Genomic DNA, 25,173 nt, shown 5'->3' with positions numbered 1-25,173 from the left:
CCTGTCTCAAAGGATCTTTGATCAGATTGTCACCAGTGTGGCTTGCTGGACTTGGATATGTGAGGACTACCATCCTGCTTGTCCTGTGAGAAAGCAGAGTTGCTTACCTGTAACAGGTGTTCAACAGGACAGCAGGATGTTAGTCCTCACGAAACCCACCTGCCAACCTACGGAGTTGGGTATGCTTGCAATTTATTTTTCACACGTACTTTTTACTATTCACGAGACTGAAGAGGGACCCCTGCTGGATGCAGGGTTGGTACCATGCTGGGCATGCTCAGTGGTGCCAGTCAAAGTTCTAGAAACTTTGACAAAAGTGTTCCGTGATTGAGCTCCATCCTGATGATGTCACCCATATGTGAAGACTAACATCCTGCTGTCCTGTGAGAACACCTGTTACAGATAAGCATAAGAACATGCCATACTGGGTCAGACCAAGGGTCCCATCAAGCCCAGCATCCTGTTTCCAACACTGGCCATTCCAGGCCATAAGAACCTGGCAAGTACCCAAAAACTAAGTCTATTCCATGTTACCGTTGCTAGTAATAGCAGTGGCTATTTTCTAAGTCAACTTAATTAATAGCAGGTAATGGACTTCTCCTCCAAGAACTTATCCAATCCTTTTTTAAACACAGCTATACTAACTGCACTAACCACATCCTCTGGCAACAAATTCCAGAATTTAATTGTGCGTTGAGTGAAAAAGAACTTTCTCCGATTGGTTTTAAATGTGCTACTTGCTAGCTTCATGGAGTGCCCCCTAGTCTATTATCTGAAAGAGTAAATAACCGATTCACATCTACCCGTTCTACACCTCTCATGATTTTAAACACCTCTATCATATCCCCCCTCAGTCGTCTCTTCTCCAAGCTGAAAAGCTCTAACCTCTTCAGCCTTTCCTCATAGGGGAGCTGTTCATTCCCCTTATTTTGGTAGCCCTTCTCTGTACCTTCTCTGCTTTATCAATTAAGAATTAATTTCACTCTATTTTACCAATACTTATTTTGTTTCTTTGTTGTATGACTTAAAGCTGATGAGACTTAGTTAAAAATCTCCTCGCCCAACACTTAAACTTTTGTTTTCTTTTATCCCTTGGAAAATTAACTTTGTTCTTTTAAAAACCAGACCCTCTCCCACAGCCACAAATTCGGAATTTGCCAGCTCTCCCTGGCTAAAAAACACACCCAAACTTTGAGAGCAGCTCTGCACTTTTCTAATATGACACACTGTGCAGAAGCACAGTTTTTCTCCCATGCTCCACAGCTGGCACCATCTTGGTCCCTCATGCTGCTGCTTACAAACCCAGCTGCAGTCCAAAATTATCCCAAAATCCCAAAGAAAACTATCCCCAAAATTGACAAGATTGCTCCTGTGCTGTTAACCGCCTCTGAGCAGCTCCTTCAATGCTACCTTGTTGCCTCTTTTTTTTTTTTTTTATTAAAATAGACAGCCAGGGGTGATGACGTCACCAGCTAGGGCGACTGCACCATGAGCTCCGCGGTTCCCCCCCGGCCTTCCCCCGTTAGCCCCCGGATCGAACGGCGATTTCGCTGACGTTTAGCTTCGGAGGGCTTTGGCAGCTGATGGAACCCCAACGCCGCCATTTTTAGAGTCGGGCGGAGGCGGATGATGCCGGATTTGGCCGCGGGAGAGATTATTGCGGCGAAACTAAGAAGGCGCCCGGTCCGCTGCACTGACCCCTGTTGCCACGAGTTTTAGTGAGCGGCTTTGCGGCGCTCTGCCCTCAGAGCCTTTCGAATACCTTTGTGCCGGCTCTGCAGCACCTGGCTGGGGACGTGCAGCACGGACCATAAACGGACCTCCACGGCGGTGTAATCACCTGGCCAAGATAGCGGCCGCCTCTGCAAGGTACTGTACTGAGACAGCATATGGCCCGGTGGTCGTGGTCTCCTGTGAGTAGCACTACAGCCGAAAAGTCTGGGAGCCCTTGCAGCATTCTTCCTCCCCCTTATTGCTGACGTGGAAAAGGGACGGACTGAGTCCAGTGGGAGCCCTGCAGCGGTTCCCTGCTGGATTCAAGGCTAGCACTACCACCGAAAGCAGCAGCAGTCTCCGCTTCGGGCTTTTTATCTTTAAAATCAGCTAGCCTATTTGGACTTCCCATCCCAGATTTCTCATCGAGCGAGCCTGACACACCACGTTTGTTCCCTTGTTCTGGGGTCCCTCTTACTATTTCGAGGAGGGGGAGATGCGACAGAAGCGTGCGGAAGAGTGTCGTCTGCTACTCTCACCCTCCTGCTGCCAAGATGGCGGAGGCCCCTGTAGGCGCCAAGGTTTTGGACTCGCTGTCTGCGGATGCTCTGCTTCAAATTTCTCAAAGTGTCAAAGCAGCATTTGTCTTACTAAGATACAGGCCTCTATGGAAGACATCAAATCGGCCTTGGAGGGTCAAACTAAAAGACTAGATAAGGCGAAGCACGTCTCGTCGGACCACGGAGATCGGCTGGCGAATCGGAGAGTCATGTGGAGGCGCTGCAAGCTAATCAACGAGACCTGCTAGCAAAAATTTAAGATTTAGAAGACAAAAGCCGGAGAAATAACATCCGTATCATTGGGGTTCCTGAGTCAGTCAAGGACAGTGAGTTGTCTGAGTTTGTGGAGACTTGGCTGCCGGGGCAGTTGGGTCTGGAGCTCTCTACGGCCCCGATGCTCTATGAAAGGGTTCACCGAGTTGGGGTGCTGCGTGAGGGGCCTGAGAGACCCAGGCCAGTACTGGCGAGAATCCTGAATTGGACTCACAAAACTCAGATCATGAGGGCTTCCAAGCAACGGGCTGCCATAGAATACCAGGGCCACAAGATTCTTTTCAACGATTTTTCAGCGACTATGACAGCGAAATGGAAGAATATGTCCCCAGCATGCACGGAATTACACAAGCGAGGCATCAAATTTGGCTTATCTATCCGGCCAAGTTGTGTGTCTTCCATAATAATAAAGTTCTCCTTTTCACCTCCAGAGACGACGTGGAAAAGTTTATAGCCACCTTGCCCAACGCCGGTGGAGAATGATGGCCAGTCTTTGCTAGGCTGTACTGCCTGCTGTCTCAAATGATGGAAGTTCACGGTCGGCCCGAGTTCTTGTTCGGAATATTCTGTTGCACGTGCTGACCGTGGGGAATTTATCTCCTGTTTATGTCACCCAGAAGTGCTATGGCCTGACCTGCGTGTACTACTCGTGGATTTGGAATGGGGCCGAGGTGTCGGGGCCTCTGGGGTTTGAGGACCTCATGGCTTCACACAGATTTTAAGTCTATGCTGTTCTTGACTGATTGTTATATAAGGTTCTGTTACTGTTCGGGGGGGGGGACGGGACATGGGGGGCGTCTCTCTCCACCATCACAGGGAGTAGGGGGGGAGGGGAGTGGCTCTGAACCTCTTGGGGCATGTGAATGTGGTGTGGGTCATGTGTATATGTGTGGCTGGTGTGAATGGTGTGCCTGGACTGCATGGTTGTGTTTGTTGGGAATGGGGTTGGGGTTAACGGGAACCTTAGGAGGCACCCCTCTTGAGATGGCAAGTCCCGTCAGAGTCTTGAGATGGAAGTCCCGTCAGAGTAATCAACAACCTTTGACATCTCAATAATGTTCTCTCTTTTTTAATGAGGCAGGTTTATTTACCTTGGTTCTATTTACCTTGGTCATTCTTTTGTTATCTCAGTGTTAATCTCTCTTTTGCCTTCTCTTCATTCCAAGTTACATTTTATCCCTGTTTTATTGTAACTGCTACCTTATTCTTCTATCACATGTTAATGTTTTTAAGTTATTAAGTATTTATTCTGTTGTCACACCTTGTTATTTGTAAACCGGCATGATGCGACTCCCATCGCGAATGCCGGTATATAAGAAATTTAAATAAATAAAAATAAATAAATGGCTATGAGGCGGTTTTCAATGGGCAATGACGTGCGTATCTTCCTGCTGCCCACATACGATCCCTGAGGCTCAGGCTGGGGAGCAGAGAGATTTTTGCTATTCACATCCACTATGAAATATTTCTTTGCGTAAAAGGTGGAAGCTGTACAAGAAAAGTTAGTTAAATCTGAGACCGGAAATGAAAAGAAACTAGAATTTATAGAGAATTCGTTGAAGTATTTAAAACTGAGGGGCTTGAATTTCCCTGTTCAGAAATTAATACCTGCGATAGATATGTTTAAAGAGTACTTACATAATGTGTTGAAAATGCCACAGGAATCCCTACCAGCTTTTGCAAAGGTATATTATTTACCAATGAAATTGAAGATAACCAATCAGGAGGGGAATTTACAGCCTGAGAGTAATATGAATTTGGCTAAGGTGTTAGAGACCTCAATCGATACAGATATTCCAACTAGAACAACTCTTATAGCTTCCTTTTTATTTATGAGAGAGAGATAATGTGCTCAGATTGTTTCTAAGACATAGGTAACAAAATTTCCATGGTCAACAAATATGGATATACCCTGATCTTGAGAGAATAACTCAAATTAGAAGAAAGGAGTTTTTGAGATTGAGAACAGAAGTGGTAGCTAGGGGAGCCAGATTTTTGTTAAAATTCCCATGCAGATGTGAAGTGAGTTACCTAGAACATAAGTATGTTTTTTATGAGGTTACCCAGCTCCAGGTATTTTTGGAGTCCCATCCCCCAGTAGACACAGAGGTGGGTTAAGAGCTAAGATGGAATTCAGCTGTTGTCTCTGATTTCTGGTTATGGGGGTTATATTAAGTGCCCCCATATAGTCCTTTGTTTATTTTCCTTGAAATCGCTCAATTAAATTAGCTCTATCTGGTTTTTCTTGTAACATTTACAGATAAATACCTATTGTGGTAAATATTTACTTATATGTAAGAATGTATTGTATTTATCTGTATACAATTAAAAATATTTAGATGTTTGTTAACATTTTGAAAATGAATAAATTAAAAATTAAAAAAATATATATATATATTTCTTTGCGGATGATTCTTAGGTAATTCCTGACATGGCTGCGGTAAAATTTACATCTCTCAATGTAGATGGCATACACTCCCCTAACAAATGGAAGAAATTACTCATGGATTTTAAGCGAATGGGGTCACAGGTAGTGTTTCTTCAGGAGACTCGCCTGTCCGCGGGTGAACGTGCAAAATTAAGGAGAGAATGGGTGGGACAGTGCTTTTTCTCCTCATACTCCTCTTGAAAGAGAGGGGTGGCTATTCTAGTTCATAAACAGTTGCCCTTCCAATCAGAAAGAGTATGGCATGACCCCAAAGGTCGCTACGTCATTGGCCGGGGATTATGTAACCAGCAAAGAGCGGCCTTCTGCAACATATATGCTCCTAATGTTTATAAGCATGACGTTTTGGGGTTTTTTTACACACCTCCTGGGAATTTTGGGGGAACTTTCTGATTGTGCTATGCTGGTGGGAGGAGATTTCAATATGGTAGCCAATACACTGGATGATTGCAAACCTTCTAAACCCATAGAGCCCAATGATATCCGCAAGGGCCCCAAACTTTTTGTGTCAGGAGCTGCGCCTGCTAGACCTGTGGAGGGCTTTACACCCTGGAGAACAGGATTACACTTTTTTCTCCCACTCTCATGGGTCTTATTCCCGATAAGATTATTTTTTGATTTCGGAGCCCCTGTTCTCCAGGGCGACAGCCGCCTCCATAGGCACGATTGCCCTATCTGACCATGCGCCAGTATCCGTAACTGTTACACTTGGGCGAACCCTTAACCCCCCCTTCTCTTGGCGCATGCCCCCGGGTTTGTTATTGGATAAAGAGTTCTCCCGCTTTCTCACAGAACGTTGGGAGGAATACATGCTTCAAAATTCTACTCCTGACATAGCACCCTGGGTTGTATGGGAAGCAGGAAAGGCAGTTATGAGGGGGCACATTATAGCCTATGTTGCCACCCAAAATAAGAAGCGCAATGCCACAATCCTTAAGTTAACAGAAGAACTAAAACAAGCCCAGCTCCGACATATTAAAGTCGGAGACTAGTAAGCGTGAAGTGGAAGGAATATGGGAAACCCTACAAGCGCTTCTATTCCAACGAGCTTCCAAATCTATGCGATATTACAAATATCAACTGTACCGCTATGGTAACCGGCCCAGCAAATTATTTCCCCTAGATATAGTTTTGGTTGTACCTGCGTTGCTCATTAATAAAAAATGATTTTACAAAAAAAAAAAAAAAAAGACAGCCAGAAAGTTTAAAGAAACAGCTCCCCTAATTTTAAACGAGGATCTGACGAGGAGGAAGGAGGAGAGATCAGGGAGGGAGGAAGGAGAAGAGAGAACAAGACCAAAGCTCCCTGGATACTCCTTAACCCTCAGCAGCTCAACATAGGAAGTGAGCCCCAGTTAGCTTATCTTCCTTTTTTCGTACAAAGAGCTAGGCACTCTCACTCAACTGAGGGAGGTAGAAGCTAGATTTTCACCTCAGAAGCTCTGAGAAATTGCCCTGTTCAGCCTACCATCAGTATGGATGTATATAAGAGGTGACATCAGAAAGCCTGTTGATCTGTCCTCCATCTGCTGGTTGGTGTGCATAACCCATTTATCTGGAGTGGTCTGACTGAATGAGGAGGAATAAATAATAAAAGCAAGTGTAGGTATACCACTGGTACAGTCTTTGTGCGCCCAAGCTCTTAACTGAGCCTGATCACTATTTACCCTAGAAGTTTACAGGCTCCAGAGTAAGGAAGGTCAAACCTAACTCAAATCTGACAGACAACTATTAAACCTCTATCTGTATGCTGCTCTGTGCAACATCGTACATTCCTTTAAAGCTTTTCATTGAACATGGACCTACCAAAGCCACCCTCTCAACATGCTATGTCATATGTCCTAAATGTTTGCTCTATAATTATTTTATTGTAAAGCTTGTTGCTGAATCATGGCTCATTGTAAACCGAGGTGATGTTCTGAACGTGCCACGGTATATAAAAAAATCTCTAAATAAATAAATGCTGAAATATCAGATCTTAATGAATGCAGCCACTCCCTTTGAAGGATCAAATATGATCTGGGTCAAATATGTCAGAACTATCAAAGATTTCTCTTCTAAAATCTGTCATGGTTGAGGAGAAAGGTATGTCACATCAACCAATTCCCATGCAGAATAGCAAAAGATGTAGGGGAATTTAAACAGAAGGCAGGGAAGAAAACAGCAAATTTAGATCTTGGCAAAAGTGTAATGCATGATGCAGTAGTGTGTGAAAATGACCTGTAATTATCACTCTCCAATAACAGACGCTGTTTTATTTATGTACAGTTTCTTATAAATGCTAAGGGGGGGGGGTGTTACACAAAGGTCATGTGATCTCTGCATGACTTAGATTAAACCTACTTGTCATTTATTAGAAAAAACATTACTATTCATTGACAAACTGCACAGCAAATGAGCCATTTTAGTTTTTCCTGCAATTGAACTAGTAAAGTCAAGGAATACCTAATTATCCAACAGTAAAATTTAGAACAGCTCAAACAGCAGCCATACCTTGAGTTCTAATCCCACCGTCACCACTCTGTGTAATCTTGAATAAATTACTCATGGTACTATGCATTTCCTAATTTGCGTATTTTTCACATGACAACATACAATAGAATCAAGGAAATCAATATGTCGACATACTGAATGAATGTCATAGCCAGGGCGGGAAAAATATTTCGAAAACTTGGGCACCAGACAAAATTATTTTTCTTTTTAAAAGGAACCAAGGCAAAAATGTAGTTTCCTTTTAACTTACTTTTTTGAATTCCGGCCAAATTTTTTTTTTATTTTTTTGCTTTGTTTTGCCCATTTCAGACTTTGTATGCTTTTCTTGCTGTTTTCTCTATATTTTGGATGTTATTTTTACTTTTATTTTGTATTCTCTTTTTTTTCTAGTTTTTGTTTGGTTTTTTTCTCCCGTGTAGCCTTTTTCCTCCCACTCCCAGCCTCTCTTCTATGATTACAAGTTGCTCTTCCCAGGCCTAGGCCCTCTTTACCAGCAGCAGCTCTCTTCTGGACCCAGCCTGCTACAGTTTTAGCAGCAGTGGCTGACTTTCAGCCTGGGCCTGTCGCCTGGGAATTTTCAAACAGGAGTACAAATTTCCAAAAAAAAAAAAAAAAAAAAGAGGTCTTATAAAAACTGCTGCACAAACACCAGGCAATAACAAAGAATGTGCTTCTCATTATATCCCATCACTGGCCTGCATCAAGCGGACCAACCCCATTACCTGATATTTAGAAACGTTAACGCCTGTAGATTCAGAATGGTCTCGGGAATATTTCGCATACAGTTTTGATATAAGTTGAGGATCTCCAGAGAAATGTAATGACAGACCTCCACAGGGATTTCTGTCAGCCGATTCCGTGACAAATCTGAAAAAGAAAGTCAAATTCACTCAACTGTCACCAGTGTGTTTCTTGGTAGGGGAACCAAATTGCTCCATGTCTAAGGGGGACAAGCTGAGCCAGCTTGGATTTTAGCTTGCTGCATTTTTCTTAGGGGGAACTCAGAATTACAACTCGATGCATGCACTTTTACAAACCCAAGCCTGGACCAGTCTGTCATCCTTGACATGGAGCTATATGATCACCCTAGTTCTTATAAATCCTTTTAGTATTGTGTTGAGAGACTGTACCTCACAGATGAGAGGGTTTTTTTTTCACAATTTTGCTCTTTAGAGTCACAATGAAAAATATTCAGTAGAAAATATGCACAAATCAATTTATTAAACATACCAAAACATCAAAAACATAAAATAGCTGTATACAGTGGCTTGCAAAAGTATTCAACCTCCTAAAAAATAAATCAGTAGATTTATGTGGCTTAAAAATGACAGATTGTTCATTGCAAACTAGTATGCTTTTAAAGTATATTTTCAAAGCCAGAATTGATTATTTCTCTGCATTTTTTGTAAAATAAAATTAAAAACTAAAAAATGCTGGTTGCATATGTATCCAACCCCATTTTTCTCTTAGCTGACCACAAAACCTTATCCCACATTTTAGCTGTCACTCTGATGCTTTCTAGCAAACTCCAGATGTGCTCTAACTAAGAAAACTCTGCTCTTCTACTTCTGATTATATGAATAAGGCACAAGATATGTTGCTGGGATTTGCTGATAGGGGTTACCCCAGAAAGGTTCTTAAATAATCTTTAAAAAGAGGGCAATGGGCAAATCGTGATCTTCTCTTATGTCCGCAAACACCTTTATGCAATCAAAATTGGTTTGTGTGTTACCTTTTACACCTGACACTTGGTTAGTACAGAAAAGCATCTTAAAACATTGGAATGTTTTGAGGCTTCTTCCGATATTTCAAGAAACTCCATTGTTTGCCTTTTCAAGGGCAGTAATTTGAGAGATTTGCTGGTTCATTGAGCAATGCAGTCAGTGCCCAGACAAGAAACACAGAAGGGTCACTACTTGTGTGGGGAGTGCAGTGTTTGCCTGTTTTCTTTTAATGGAGAAAGGGTGATTTTGCCTAATAGATGGCCTTTCACTTTGCGGTTTAAAACGTCTTGAAGTTAAGAACATAAGAAATTGCCATGCTGGGTCAGACCAAGGGTCCATCAAGCCCAGCATCCTGTTTCCAACAGAGGCCAAACCAGGTCACAAGAACCTGGCAATTACCCAAACACCAAGAAGGTCCCATGCTACTGATGCAATTAATATTTATTTTATTTATACAGCTTTTCTATACAGTTATACAGAAAACAAGTTTCTATCTCCACGGTTTACAATATAAAAGAAAGTCAGAAATAAAAACATTACAAAAGAATAAAATTACATAAACTTATCCAATATAAGATTAAAAATTAGAAAATTAGAAATTACAAAACTAAAAAGAAATTCTCTGTTATTACAACTAAAACAGAAAGGTAAAAGCATAAGAATTATGTAGCTCTTGGCTCATATCATGGATCTCAGCTTGTATCTCAAACAGTAGCTATTCCCTAAGTAAACTTGATTAATATCAGTTAATGGCCTTCTCCTCCAAGAATTTATCCAAACCTTTTTTGAACCCAGCTAGACTAACTGCACTAACCACATCCTCTGGCAACAAATTCCAGAGCTTTATTGTGCGTTGAGTGAAAAAGAATTTTCTCTGATTAGTCTTAAATGTACTACTTGCTAACTTCATAGAATACCCCCTAGTCCTTCTATTTTTTGAAAGTGTAAATAACCGATTCACATTTACCCGTTCTAGACCTCTCATGATTTTAAACACCTCTATCATATCCCCCCTCAGTCATCTCTTCTCCAAGCTGAACAGCCCTAACCTCTTCAGCCTTTCCTCATAGGGGAGCTGTTCCATCCCCTTTATCATTTTCGTTGCCCTTCTCTGTACCTTCTCCATCGCAACTATATCTTTTTTTGAGAAGCGGCGACCAGAATTGTACACAGTATTTAAGGTGCGGTCTTACCAAGGAGCGATACAGAGGCATTATGACATTTTCCGTTCTAAAGTGTGATCTATTTAATTTGGTGCCCTTGTGCCCTTTGTTACATTGGCAAGACTTCTCAAAAAGTGAAAGTCCGTATTCAAGAACATAAAGCTGTATCCGACGGGGTAGACAAGAAGCTCCCTTAGTGGACCATTGGGAGTCTGCTGGTCATTCCATTGAGGATTTGTCTTTTGTAGTTTTGGAACTACTTACACCTCGCACTAGAGGAGGTGATTTCAATAAATTGTTGCTGAAAGAGCAACGATATATATTTTTTTTTATTGGAATACTGTAGCCCCAGAAGACCTTATTAAAGAGGTAGAATGAAGCTTGTTATAATTTTGTTTTTGTGCAAGTTTTTCTTCGATAAGAGACCCAATATTGTTCTTTTGTATGTATATATTCATAAAGTTTTGTTCAGAAATTGTGAAACCGGAAGGTGAGGGGTCGGGCTTAGGGGTTTTAACATGGTGAGCACGCTCACGCAGTTTCAAGCATTACTATGGGTGAGAGGATCTGAAGTGTGACTGTGGGTGAGTTTTTTTATTAATGTACAAGCCGTTAAGCCCGTCACAACGGGCTACATTACATTTTTGTTTTCGGTCCATTTTCGAACACAGCACCCTCCTACACTTTTTCTCCCTCATTCCCCCTTCCCCTCAGTCACTCACCCCCTTCCCACCCCTCAGTCTTACTCACCCTCTGCCTCCCACTGCCTCCCTCCCCTCACTCTCAGTCACTCCCCACCCTCTTTCAATCCCATCCCTCACTCTCATCCCCTCCAATCCCCTCTCAGCTCATCCACAACCCCTTCCCTCTCCCTCAGCCCTCCTCCCACTCCCTCTTTTCTCTGCTCCACAACTTCTTACCCTTCCACTTACTCACATCCCTCTGTCTCTCCCCTCCCCCTCCCCCTCATTCTCACCCCTTCCCTCTCCTGCCCCTCATTCTTCCCCTCAATCTCCCCTTCCCTCTCCTCCCCCACCTCCCCATTCCCCTCCCTCCCCCCACCTCCCCATTCCCCTCCCTCCCCATTCCCTTTCCTCCCCCCCACTCTCTCTCACCTCCTCCCTTCCCCCCACTCCCTCACCTCCCCCCCTCTCTCTCTCACCTCCCCCCCTCTCTCTCTCACCTCCCCCCCTCTCTCTCTCACCTCCCTCACCGCCGCTCCTCGTCGCCTCACCGCCGCCGCCGCCATGTTTAAGAGCTGACGCTCCTCTCTGACAGACGTGCTCGCCCGCACATGCGCAGTAGAGTTGCTCTCTACTGCGCATTTGCGGCACGGTCAACTTTCATTTATTAGGTTGATTAGTTTTTTTAAGGTATTTGGTTGTTAACTTGGATTTCTAGATTTTTGATAAACAAAATTTTGTTAAAGGGATAACTTGTGGGCTACTGTGAGACTGTTCCTTCGAGATTTTTTTTTTTTTTAACCAAGCTGTTGGCTTTAATTGGTCAATTCTTGAATATTTGGTTCTTTCGGGTGGGGATTTCAATTCAATAGTTGACTCAATTTTGATGATCAACCCCCATGTATGTCTGGGAGTCGTACAGGAACTACTGGAATTTCTTTCCTTTTGAAAGAACTTCAACTTTTGGATGTTTGGAGGGAATAACATTCGGATGAATTAGATTTTACATTTTACTCGGATCCTCATCAGAGCTATTCTCGTATTGATTATTTTCTAATTTCTCCCTCTGTTTTCTAAGGTCACTAAGGCGACTTAGGTAATCTTGTGTTGTCTGATCATGCTCCCATATCTCTGCAGAAGCAGTTGGGTACTCCTGCCTCACTTGTGTTTAAGTGGCGCATGAGTCCTCATTTATACTATAATGAAGAATTTAAATCACATCAACTGCATAAATGGAATGAATATTTGCAACAATCTTTCTCCTGACATTATACCAGACATATATGAGGCAGGGAAGGCAGTTATGAGAGGTGCTGTAATTACCTTATGGTTGGGAAGAATAAACCTAGAGATGGTGAAATAATGAGACAATAGCAAAATGGCTAAACAAATGTCTTCATATTTATTGATGAGTGATAAAGTTCAAGTAACTGATATTCGGCATACTTTGACCCAATTACTCCATCAAAGGGCATTAAAATCGTATTATGGATTTTGCAGTAAACCTTCAGTATGGCAATAAAGCTGGAAAATCGATATGACTGGTTCATAGTGCCAAGCCACCCCATTTTATTTGCCATATGTGAAACTGGCAAAATACCATTGTTACTGACATCAAAGATATCTCAGACATTTTGATTCAATTTTATTCTAATCCATACTCAGACAAATCTGGAAATGAAGATATTAGAGGGGATTTTTTTTTTGGAAATCTTCTATTACCACAGTTAACTGACTCACAAGCTCACTATTTAAACTCTATCATGACTCTAAGAGATTCAATACACTATACAACATCTGAAATTAGCCAAAGTTCCCAGACTGGATGGGCTGGGGTCCAAATATTACAAGATATTGATGAATACTATAGCTTCCCCTTTATTACATATGTATAAAAGCAAGTTTGCTTACTGTAAACAGAAGGATGAATTAGCTATGCTCGCTGGGACATCCTCCGGAGCGACCTAGGTGGAGCTTCACAAAGATCACAGAGCTTTGGCTCTGTGCAGCTGAACGTCCTTTCCCGCATGGTGCCATCTTCTCTCTTCAGTCTATAGTATAGCTTATCTAGCGAAGCGCAGAACTTGGAGGCTGTCCAAAGAGGTAGGTGGGTCAGCATTGCTAATTCATCCTGCTATTTACGGAAAACACTGTTTACGGTAAGCAAACTTGCTTTTTCTCGTCGATAAGCAGGCTGAATTAGCCATGCTGTCAGAGTTCCATGCTAAGGGTTGTAAGCAGTCTTTTCTGAAAACTCAGAGATGGAACTTAGAGTCCTGCCAATGTAGATTGTCACTGTGCACTCAACCCATCTTTGCTGTGGACAGTCTCGCTATTTTGTTGCTAATTGTAGCACTGCCAAGCCCAGCGCTGCCTCCAAAGAGGCTTGCTGATAAAGACAGTAATGACATGTGAAAGTATGCAGCGATGACCATGTGACGGCTTTACAAATGTCCAGTAATAGAACTCTGTGGAGTTCTATTACTGGGCATTGGAGACTGTGGAAATGACCCAATGAAGCTGCTACTGCTCTTACTTGGTGAGTCCTTAGTGTGCCAGAGATGTTTGCAGTTCGCGTGGTGTAGCAGAAGTGAATGATCCGAGAAATCCAATTGGATAGAGTTCGTTTGGCCACCGGGAGGCCCGGTGCATTCGGATTAATGGAAACAAACAGCTGAGAAGCCCTCTTCTCAGAGTGTGTCCTACATTTACAGTAAGCTAAGGTTCTCTTGCAGTCCAATGTATGGAGCAGCCTTTCTCTGTCATTCCCGTGTGTTTTGGGAAGAACGTTGGCAACATGATGATCTGATTGAGGTAGAAAGCAGTCACGACCTTGGGCAAAAATGAGGGCTGTGTCCGCAAGATGATCTCGTCATGGTGGAATTGTAGGTACAGGAAGTAGTGAACCAATGCCTGCAGCTCACTGATTCTTCTCGCTGAGTCACTGCAACCAGGAAGAGAAATTTCCAAGTTAGGTACTTCATGTGGCTACTATGTAGTAGGTTCCAGCACTAGGGTGATGTCCCATGGCACAGCCAGTTTCATCACAGGTGGTCTCAAACACAAAATCCCCTTCATAAATTGGGAGACTAGAGGGTGGTTTGGCACCGGAAGTCCATTGCACAGGTGATGAAACTCAGCAATAGCACTCACATGGACCCGCACAGATGACATCGCTAGACCTGCCTGATATAGGGAATTGAGATACTCCAGCAACAATTCCAGGGAGCAAGATAAGGGATATATGTTTCTGCCCCCACACCAGTTCCAGTAACGGTGCTGCTTGCCCTCGTAATTCTTCCTGGTAGAGATCTTCCTGGAAGATACCAAGATGTCCTGGACCTCCGTTGGCAAGCACAGGTGGCTCAATAGTCTCCTTTCAATCTCCAAGCAGTGAGATGTAGCGAGGAGTGCATGGGGTGAAGGAGGGAGCCCCCTTCCTGTCCCCCAGGGGGATAGGTGGGGCAATGGAGAGTCGAATTAGATAGGCATACCAAAGTTGCCTGGGCCAAGATGGAGCAATTAGAATGAGGTCTACGATGTCCACAATACACTTTTGGATCGTCCAGGAAACTAGTGGAATTGGAAGGTAGGTGTAAAAGAGTCCCCCTGTCCATGGTACGAGGAATGCATCCTGGCGAAACATTCCCTGCTAGGTTAGGCTGAGCTACACAACAGGAAAGTGAACTTCTTCACTTTCCTGTTGTGTAGAGTTGCAAAGAGGTCCATGTAAGGAATCCCCCACGTCGTAAAGAGTTCGTCTGCCACATCTTGGCAAAGGGCCCGATTCGTGCAGATGAAAAGTTCTGCTTAGTCGGTCAGCCATGGTGTTTGCCATGCTCGCCAGGCACTTGGTGAAGACCCATGGGGCTGAAGCAAGATCGAACAGCAACACCTTGTATTGGAAGTGATTGTCGCCCACCAGGAACCATAGTACTTCCTGTGCCCAGGAAAAATTCTTATGTGGGTGTATGTGATCTTTGTCGGGGGAGCAAAACTAGTCCCCTCTTTGCAGGAAGGGAATCATAGTACCCAGCGAGACCATCTTGAACTTTTCTCTGCGCAGAAATTTGTTCAAGGCCCTCAGATCTAAGATGGGATGCAGCCCCCTGTTTTCTATGGAATCAGGAAATATTTGGAGCAGAATACCAGTCCCCGCTGATGTACAAGGGGTCTGACTCCATGCCGTGTGGGGGAGAGTTGGAATCCGCAGAGACACACAAAGTTTAATAGATACCCTCAACAGATGGACAGGACTCACTGGTCTGAGGTGTTCTGTGGCCACTGGTCCTGAAAGGACTATAGCTGACCCCAAACTGGAGGCCCTGATGTCGAGGGAATGGACACAGGGCTTATGCTCCCTCGGAGCCAGTCAAAACCCCATAGCCGGGCCTTGCTGGGGAGGCAGCTGAGTGCTGCGGGTCCGCAGTTATCTAGAGCAACCTCTAGAACCCCTCGTGGCATACAAGCACGCGAGGCCGGAGGATAATATTTTCTCTGGCAATAAAATGACCTCCTTCTGCTCTGAGGTGAAGATGTCCTGACGGAGAATGGAGGGTCCAAAGTACTGGCAGAGACTTATTGGAGGGTCTCATGATATCTTTCAATTGAGCCACAGCATTTTGTACCTTATCACCAAATAGGCTCTCTCCAGTACTGGGAAGGTCTGCAAGCTTACTCTGGACTTCCGTCCGGAGGTCCAATGCTTGAAGCCACGGCCTTCTCCAGGCTCCAATGCCCACCGCTGCCACCCTAGCCACTGTTTCAAACACATTATAGGGGGAAGGCACCTTGTGTCTGCCACACTCCAAGTCTTGCAAGGCAACTGCCAGGAAGGGTTCCTGCTGCTGTTGGGGGAGGCGGTCAGCCAACTCCTGAATCTGCTTCCAGAGGTTACCAAGTATATTGGCTCATGTATAGTTGGTAAACGGCAATCCGAGCAATCAACACTGCGCCCTGGTACAACCTTCCTATCTAGGTGCTCCCTTCCTGGGAGCAAATGCGTGTGTATGGGAATGCTTGGCTTTCTTGAGGGCAGACTTTACCACCACCACCACTGACTGGTGCGGGAGGTGACGCCAATCAAATCCCAAGGCTGGTTGAACCAAGTAGAATACGTCCGTCTTACAGGTCACCGGAGCCACAGATATGGGGTGCTCCTTAAATATGTCATGGATGGGGATAGCCAAGACTTCCTTAGGAGCATCAACGAACTGGAGAACCTCCAGCATCTTATGGTGGGCATCCTTCTCCATAAGGAGCTGGAAAGGGATGGACTCAGCCACAGCCGCACAAAAGCCGCAAAGGTCAGATCCTCCAGTGGGGAATGGCGCCTCTCTGTGCCTTTTCTCCAGAGTAGATAGATCCAAGGGAAGGTCTCCTGAGTCCTGTGAAGAAGACTGAGGTATCATCTCCCCCAGTGATCATATGAGACATCCTCCTCACCGAAGTCCCCTAAGGCCCCTGGAGGAGGACCTCTGTCCAAGCCCCTCGGCCCCAGCGCCGATGGTACCGTCTGCCTTGAGGGCATAGAGGTCCCAAAGGACTGGGGATTGGACTGGGCAAAATTGGGCATGGAACCAGAGCCCCCAAAGGAGCCCTAAGTCAGGAGACATCCTCCTCCTCTGAGAAACCCACAATGGGGATGACTCCGGAGGGGAGAGAACTTAGTGGGGCCCTTGAGGCATCGAGGGATCCCTGGGCATCGGAAGCAGCTGCGTAAGCAGGATGCCCAAAAGGCCGTCAAGGTGCTCCATCAGCGGTGCTAGCATTGCAGGGGCAGGCTCAGACCCCAAGGGAGCCAGCGGTTCGATATCCTGAAGGGCTTGGAGCGCCACCTATTGCACCTTGCGGTCCAGTTCCTCCTGAAGTCTGTCGAAGTGAGGACCAATAGAGGAAGAAGAGGAAGAGGTATCACCAGAGCCATGGGGAAGCTCGGTGCCCGGCACAGGTATCAGTGGGGAACGCTTAGGACTCTGGGTACAATGGAGGTCGATGACTCCTCTCCACGGGGTCTCTTCGGGGGAATCCTGGAGGACACCAGTGCCGTCCCAATTCCGGCACTGACAGTGACCTGTGTCTATGTTTCCAAGGCTTCCCACAGTGCTCGGCCCAGTCTTTCCCAGGTGACAAGGATGGAGATGAACCTGAGGTCCTGGAGTGCAACGATGCCAAGGGCCTATCCCCAGCCCCTCATTCCCATGAGGGCCCTGGAGGGTGAAAAGACACCGATGAACCTACGTCCATCGGTTCCCAACGGTCCTTGGGAGTCGATGCACCTGACGCCAGAGTTGAAGGATCAGATTTTCTGGATCCGAAGAGCTTCTCCATTTTGCCCCCAGGCAGAGGATACAGACCTCATACAGATCCATAATGGACATGGTTACGGGCACTGGGGGCATCGGCGAAAACCAGACGCTATGAAAAAAGAGCCAACAAGTGGTCAATGACCCGCGGTCACTGAGAAACAGCACTGTCGGGAATCGACCACAAAGAAGGAAGAAAAAAAAAAAAAAAACCACTTACCATGCCACCCTATCGAAGTGCCAACGGGGAGAAGGGAGACCTGGCACAGAAAACTACCAAAAACAAAAAACTCTCAGAAGAGCAGAGCTCCACATCCATGAGGCAAACGCTTCGCGGAAAAAAAGACTGACGGGGGACCCTGTGTGGATGTATGGATAGTGGTATGCTGGGCATGCTTACTGTGCCAGCCAAAGTTCTATAAACTTTGACAAACGTTTTCCATGATGGGCTCCATCTGGTGATGTCACCCATGTGTGAGGACTACTATCATGTTGTCCTAGTAGAATTGGCGAGGCTTCACCTCGAGTACTGTGTTCAGTTCTGGAGCCTGCATCTCAAAAAGCATAGAGATAGGGTGGAGGCGGTCCAGAGAAGGGCAACCAAAATGGTATGGTGTAATGTCTGTATCAGAAGACCTATGAGGAGAGGCTGAAGGATCTAAGTATATATACCCTGGAAGAGAGGTGATGCAGGGGAGATACGATACAGACTTTCAGATACCTGAAAGGTTTTAATTTTTGCGTGAATTTTGAACCTTTTCAGCTGGAAAGAAATCAGTAGAACTAAGGGTCACAAAATGAAGCTCCAATAGGGACAACTCCCAACTAATGTCAAGAAATATTTCTTCATGGAGAGGATGGTGGATGCCTGGAATGCCCTTCCAGATGAGGTGGTGAAGATGAAAAGAGTCAAAGAATTCAAAAGGGCATGGGATAAAAATTGTGGATTCCTAAAGGCCAGCGGATAGAAATGAAGAAAAGGGTACACAGAGGTAACTTGCTCTTGTGGCGGTTACTATCCTTAAACATTAAGTCTTGATACTTTTGATGCAAATGCAACATTGCTCTCCGCTTCAACTGCAGGGGCAAAAGGGGAATTGGATTTAGGCCACAACCAATTAAAGGTTCTGACTGTTACAGTCTGGGGAACCGATAAGCATGGGGGTAACCAGCATGGAGCAGCAGCAGTTACTACCCTTAACGGAAGGCATGGGATTACTACCCTTAACCAATAAGCCTTGATGCAACTACAACATCACTCTCCACTTTTGATGCTGGGGGGGGGGGGGGGGGGGGGGGGGGGGGGGGGGGGGAGCGGTGGAGAAAAAGAAGAGGAATTGGATTCAGACGACAACCAACACTAGCTCTTACTTTTAAGGCCTGGGCTACTGATACGCAGACATAAGGGGAGGAAAAAAAAAAAAAAAAAGAGCGCTTCTTCTACAGCCAAGTCATAAAAGCATGTCAAGTAGCAATGCCTGAATTTTCAGAAAGGCTCCTCACCCAGTAAAAATGGTTGCTAGAAGTACATTTTTTATAGTTGAAGGCTTGGGGATATCTGTGCGAAGCGGCAGTTGCTATCCTTAGAACATAAGAAATTGCCATGCCGGGTCAGACCAAGGGTCCATCAAGCCCAGCAAGAAACATGGGGGTAACCTGCATGGCATTGTAGATACTACCATAAGAAGCTTGCTGGGCAGACTGGATGGAACATTTGGTCCCTTTTCTGCCATCATTACTATGTTATTACGTTAACCATATCCTCGACTTTGGAAACAGAGCTTATTGAGATAGGTGTTGTATGGATATACAAGTATCATATATGAATTAAGAGTGATGCCTTGAGAATACTTAAAGTCCTTGTTAGTACTCTCCTGACATGAACGTATCAGAACTATGTGACATTTTATTGGTTTAAAAAAAAAAAAAAAAACCCTTTCAAAATTTCTAACCCAGACTGACCTGATAATTACAGTTAGTGTATCTAGGTTTAAAAGAGGTTTGGATAAGTTCCTAAAGGAAAAATCCATAAACTATTAATTAATAAGCAATAGCAGCTTGAGATTTATTTAATGTTGGACTGGCCACTGCTGGAAACAGGATGCTGGGCTTAATGGACCCTTGGTCTGACCCAGTATGGCATATCTTATGTTCTAACTATAAGAGCACTAATATGGACATAAGACAATAAAACCAATTAATGCAGTCCAAGTGCCAATATATGATGATTTATTAAGTCAAGAATTATCTTGTGCATGCTGTTTTGAAGTGAGATTTTGCTTTGCATCATATAGTATTGCTCATTTCTGTGGTTTATATTGTGGTATTATGTTTTGATATGTCATTTCAGATATTATGCATGTGTAAACTGGAGCCACCTAGAATAACCTCCATTATATGCAGTATACAAAATTTATAATACAAACTTTCTAATTCCTGAAAACAATGAATGATGTACAAAAATCTAACCTTTTCCAATAGAGAGGAAGTTACAGAACTAGAGGTCATGATATGAAGCTCCAAGGCAGGGGTAGGGAACCTATGGCTCGCGAGCCAGATGTGGCTCTTTTGATGGCTGCATCTGGCTCGCAGACAAATCTTTAATAAAAAAGTAAAAATCTAACAAAAACCTCCACCCTCCTGACGCCCCTCAAGACCTGTCAAACGTCCCTGGTGGTCCAGCGGGGGTCCAGGAGCGATCTCCTGGACTTGGGCTGTCGGCCGCCAGTAGTCAAAATGGCGCAGACAGCCCTTTGCCCTCACTATGTCACTGGGGTCGACCAATGGCGGCGGTAGCCCCTGTGACATAGTAAGGGCAAAGGGCTGTCGGCTGCCAGTAATTAAAATGGCATCGACGGCTCTTTGCCCTTACTATGTCACAGGGGCTACCGCCGCCATTGGTCGACCCCAGTGACATAGTGAGGGCAAAGGGGCGTCGGCGGCATTTTGACTACTGGCAGCCAACAGCCCAAGTCCAGGAGATCGCTCCCGGACCGCTCCTGGACCCCCGCTGGACCACCAGGGACTTTTGGCAGGTCTTGGGGGGTTGTAGTAAATTAATTTTGGAGGTCGGGGGGGCGTCAGAAGGGTGGGGGGTTTTTGTTAGATTTTTACTTTTTTATTAAAGATTTGTCTGTGAGCCCTGGACCCCCGCTGGACCACCAGGGACTTTTGGCAGGTCTTGGGGGGCGTCAGGAGAGTAGAGGGTTGTAGTAAATTAATTTGGTAGGTCTTGGGGGGGGGGTCAGGAGGGTGGGGGGTTGTAGTTAGTATGGCTCTCACGGAATTACATTTTAAAATATGTGGCATTCATGGCTCTCTCAGCCAAAAAGGTTCCCGACCCCTGCTCCAAGGGGTAGACTCAGGAGCAATATCGGGAAGTATTTCCTCAAGAAAAGTATGGCGGATGCATGGAATACCTTCCAGAGGAGATGGTGAAGACAAGAATGGCAATGGAATTCAAAAGGATCCATAGTGGCCAAAGGATGGAAATGAAGACATGGGGTTACTAATCTGTAGGTATAGTATTTCAGCAGAGGAAAGAATAACCTGCAGAGCGGAAGTTACAACCCTAAACATTTTGCTAGGCAGACTGAATGGATCACTTGGATCGTTTTCTGTCCTCATTTACTATGTTACTTTCTCTTGGTTACATCAGTCTCAGGACAATTTGCTTTTAGATGACAGAGTAGGAAAATAAGCTTGTATTGTATTCAAAGTTGGAGTCCAAAGAGAACAGCTACAAAGAATCCATGAATAACTCAAGAGAACAAGTTCCCTTTCAACTATTTCTTGGGGAAGGAATTAAAAAAAAAATCCATAAAATGAAATTCTGATACTTTAGCTGCTAGTCCACCACAAAGAATCCCTCCTCCCACTATGTATTTATATCTCCACCGTTAGGCACAAATGTGTTGGCCAAGTAGAGTTACTTTTACAATCAAGCCTTCCAATTAACTAACCACATTCCCTGTCACAGGCCTCTCTACTCTACAATTTCAGCTTCAAGGCTATACTGGAACAGATCAGATGTTAAGTTTACCAGACCTTGTGGGTTTTTGTTTTTTTTTTTAATATGAAATTATAAATTATGAAGAAGATAGACATTCAACTTCATGGAAGGGACTAATCAGTAAGGTCAAAGGTCACACAAATAATCAGTATAATATACTTGTTTCTGGGTTTCCTGGAGGAGGAAGTCAGCATGTTCGTTATATACTGCTTTCCTTAACCCAACGTGATTTAAAGAATAATCAAATACATGCAAATTATACTGAAATGTGATCCATAACGGTTGCAAGCAGTCTGACTATACCTAGTCAAACAGCGCCAATTCTTTGTAATGTTTCATTTCAGGAATGAGTAAATGGTGGTCACTTGCAAGTTATTATCTGTCTCTTGGTCAAACTGATGCTACTCACTTTTCCCCATCTCCAAGGACTAACATACATCATCTTATCCTACATCTAAGTAACTGTTTGAAACCGAAAACATAAGGTTTTATATAAAACACAAGTTATCCTTATCTTTTTCAGCAATAGCAACTTGTTAATAGTACACTAACTCTCTCAGAATATTCTGCTGGGCACTCAATTTCATTTAACACACCCCCTGCTCCAACAGAGATAGCGCTCATCTCCCATATCCTACAGCAGCACTTCTCAACCAGTGTGTCGCCAAACACCGGCAGGTGTGTCGCGTTTCCCGGTGTCCCACTGCCCCGTTGTACTTTCCTTCTCCCTTTTTTCCAGCCCCCACGGGCCAATTGGAAGCCTCTTTTCTTCTTACCCCCACTGCCCAATGGGAAGCCTCCTTCATTCTGCCTGCCCCCGCACAGGCCAACAGAAGCCTCCTCCCTTCTACCTGCAGGTGGGAGTAGGAAGGGAGGAAGTCTTTGATTGGCCGGTGAGGCAAGCATCACCTAGCCCAGGGGTGGGGTGGGAGGAATAGCAGTTTCGAACTCCGACGAAGCAAGGCCGCCACGAGAGCCTATTCCCGTGGTGGCGAAGAGGAAAAACTGATCCCGACGAAGCAAGGCCACCATGGGAAGGTGGCGGCAAAGAGGAAACCAGACCCTGACTGAGGCCACCATGGGAGCCCATTCCCATGGCGTCAAAAAAAGAAGGCCCACCGGAGTAAAGCCACGGCAAACCTGGAGCCCGTCCCTGCAGTGAAGGAAGAAGAAGTTTTTGGTGAGAGCTTGTATGTGTGGGTGTGAATGGGTGAGAGCTGGTGTGTGTGGGTGTGAATGGGTGAGAGCTTGTGTGTGGGTGTGAATGGAAGCCTGGGTGAGAGCTGGTGTGAATGGGTGTGAGAGCATTTGCGTGTGATTGAGAGCTTGTATATAAGAGAGCATGAGTGTGAGAGAGAGACTGGTCAGGGAGGTGATGTGTTTCTGTGTGAGAGAGAGAGACTGGTCAGGAAGATGACTGGTGTGAGAGAGACAGACTGGTCGTGGGGCCTAATTGGAGGTGTGAGTGATTGGTTGTGGGCGTTAAGGAAGAGGACTGTGAGGACAGAGCTTCAGCAGCCCTTGCTGCTTCTGGTGAGTGCTATTGGCCTGGAAGGGAAAGGAGTAGGAGAGTTGCTGGAGAGGGTAAGTAAAGGTGGCTTTTTATGGTTATTTTTCTTGATTGACTGCCATTTTAATTATTGGGTAATATGCGATGTCTGTTTTGAAATATTTTATTGATATTTGGACATGTTTTAATAATTTTTATGAGTTTTTAATTGTTGGATATTATTCTGTTTTGTAACATTTTTAGTATAACTTTACAATTATTTCTGTGTGGGGCTCTATAGCAGCTTGGCTTATTCTGTTTTCCAAATAGGAAATGTATTAGTGTTTAGGGCCTGGTTTAATAGTTGTATTTCTTAGATAGGGTTGTTACTGTTTGAGTGTGTCACATAATATGGTGTAACTTTGTGCGGGTTAGTTTGTGTGCATTATTGCAAATCCTAAGAGTCTGTTAGGTGCTATATTTCTCTTTCCGTTTCTCCATGTTCGCACTGCATGCAGAGTGGCTTTTTTGGTTTTCCATTCCGGTTTCTGTCTCCATATTTATAATTTGTGGTTTTTCTGTACTTGGTGAAGGGTGTGTGACCGAGGTGAGGTATTTTACTAGCATGTAGGCATTTGTATCAATCTTATTTGTTGTGTTTTCTCAATAGGATATGCATTAGTGGTAAATTACTGTCTTTTCATAAGGAAGGCTATTGTGCCTGGTAGTAAAAGGAGTTTGTTTTGCTTTTACTGGGATATCATCAGAACCAGAATATCTTTTTTGTATAGCGAGTTGTACAGGGTAATGCCCTAGATCTGCTCTGCACTCATTGCTGGGGGTTGAGGGGATTCTTGTGGATGCAGAGTGCATGTTTACATTTAGCCCCGTGATGGTCACATGTTCAGTGTGTCACGCATGTGAGAACCATCTGTCAGGTGTGTCCCGGCCAAAAAAAGGTTGAGAACCACTGTCCTACAGGATGAAGAGCCCTGGTTTTCCACATGTCTGTGTGGAGCTCCATCTCTTGGGTGTGGTAGAGGAAAGGGTGTAGTGTGGCATCTCACCAAGAGGCAAGGTTTAATTAGATGAAACGTTACTACAAACTGCCTGGGAGTATGAAATGACAGCGGCTAGGTCCCTCATTCTCTTGTAAGGAAAACCAATCCTAGCTGTGGAAGTGATTTCATGCAGCCACAAGGACAGTGCCCAGGAACTGCTTCAGGAATGAAACAGCAATTTTACTCACAAGTATAGCCTTCCATGTGTTATCTGCCACAACTTGTAGAGGTATTTTGTGACTAGACACAAAAAAAAGATACATTATCAAGTGAGATCACAGAAGAGGACTGTAGATAAAGAACAAGCGGGGCGGCCAGTGGTTCCGTAGGGCACTGCTCTGAGGAAGGTTTTAACTAATGGCTCTGGAAGGAAGGGGGTAGAGTGAGTGAGTGTGTCATATTGCTTAAAAGGTGACACTGACACCTCATGGCCAGATTTACGGCCCTTGACTGCATTCTGAAAGGAGTCCTAGTGCATGGCTGCAATAACTGGATTAGGCACGTTGGAAGGGGTGGGGAACATTTTTGACTAGCTGTAAACGGTGGCTCCCAAAGCCAGATCCTAACCCCTGCTTCCAACTGAGCAGGAAGTACAAAGAAACAGAAGGAAGCTGTGGGTCACAAAAAAAAAAAAATCAACTGGCCCAAGCAATCTGCCTAGTTGAGATTCTTCTTCTGGTTTTCTCTCCTCTCCACCATCGTCCCCTTGCCATCATGTGTCCAAAACCTGCCACAATGCTGGCTTTCAACACCTCCAGCAGTAGACTGGTTCAGGACTGGATATCCTGAAAAACAGACCTGGTGTCAGCTGTTGCTGCTTACTCTACATAGCCTGGAAAAGTGACCTGAACAATTTCATCCACAAGTCACCATTCGCTCAGATAAGCTACATCAGATTTTTGCCTGCCTGCCCTGAAAAGCACAGAGGATGAGAAAAGTCTAATTTGACACAGAGAGAGGATTTCCTGACAGAGGTGCTCTTCCTGCACTGCCGGACTGTCCCCTCTGGAATGTGTATATACCATCTCATTTATGAACTCTCTTTTTTTTCCTGGACTGTGAAAGCTATGTGAGTGATCCCACTCCAGCCTGTCATTCCTTTCATTGCATATTGTAGAAAGAAAATTAAATACACAGAAAGATCCCTTTGGGTCATTCTAAAGTGAACAGCTGATACATGATGTGAGGTAACTGGCAGAAGGACTTGAATGTGTGTACACTAACAGGGCCTCATGGAAGTGGGCTGAGCGG

At 44.7% G+C, this 25,173-nt stretch overlaps 1 protein-coding gene across 3 annotated transcripts in view; it reads right to left on the bottom strand.

Annotated features, from left to right (window-relative positions):
- The window catches only part of LRCH3 (leucine rich repeats and calponin homology domain containing 3), a 225,848-nt gene that overhangs the window by 176,875 nt on the left and 23,800 nt on the right, over nucleotides 1–25,173 (bottom strand). For all 3 annotated transcript variants that reach the window (XM_029615406.1, XM_029615407.1, XM_029615408.1), the window contains exon 2: nucleotides 8,208–8,352. In XM_029615406.1, the coding sequence (XP_029471266.1) occupies nucleotides 8,208–8,352 (145 nt within the window). The remainder of the gene's footprint in view (nucleotides 1–8,207; nucleotides 8,353–25,173) is intronic.

This window comes from Rhinatrema bivittatum, chromosome 9 (genome assembly GCF_901001135.1).
Source record: "Rhinatrema bivittatum chromosome 9, aRhiBiv1.1, whole genome shotgun sequence".
Classification (NCBI taxonomy): domain Eukaryota; kingdom Metazoa; phylum Chordata; class Amphibia; order Gymnophiona; family Rhinatrematidae; genus Rhinatrema; species Rhinatrema bivittatum.
The sequence above is the reverse complement of the archived record's forward strand: the minus strand, read 5'-3'. Positions and strand labels throughout refer to the sequence as shown.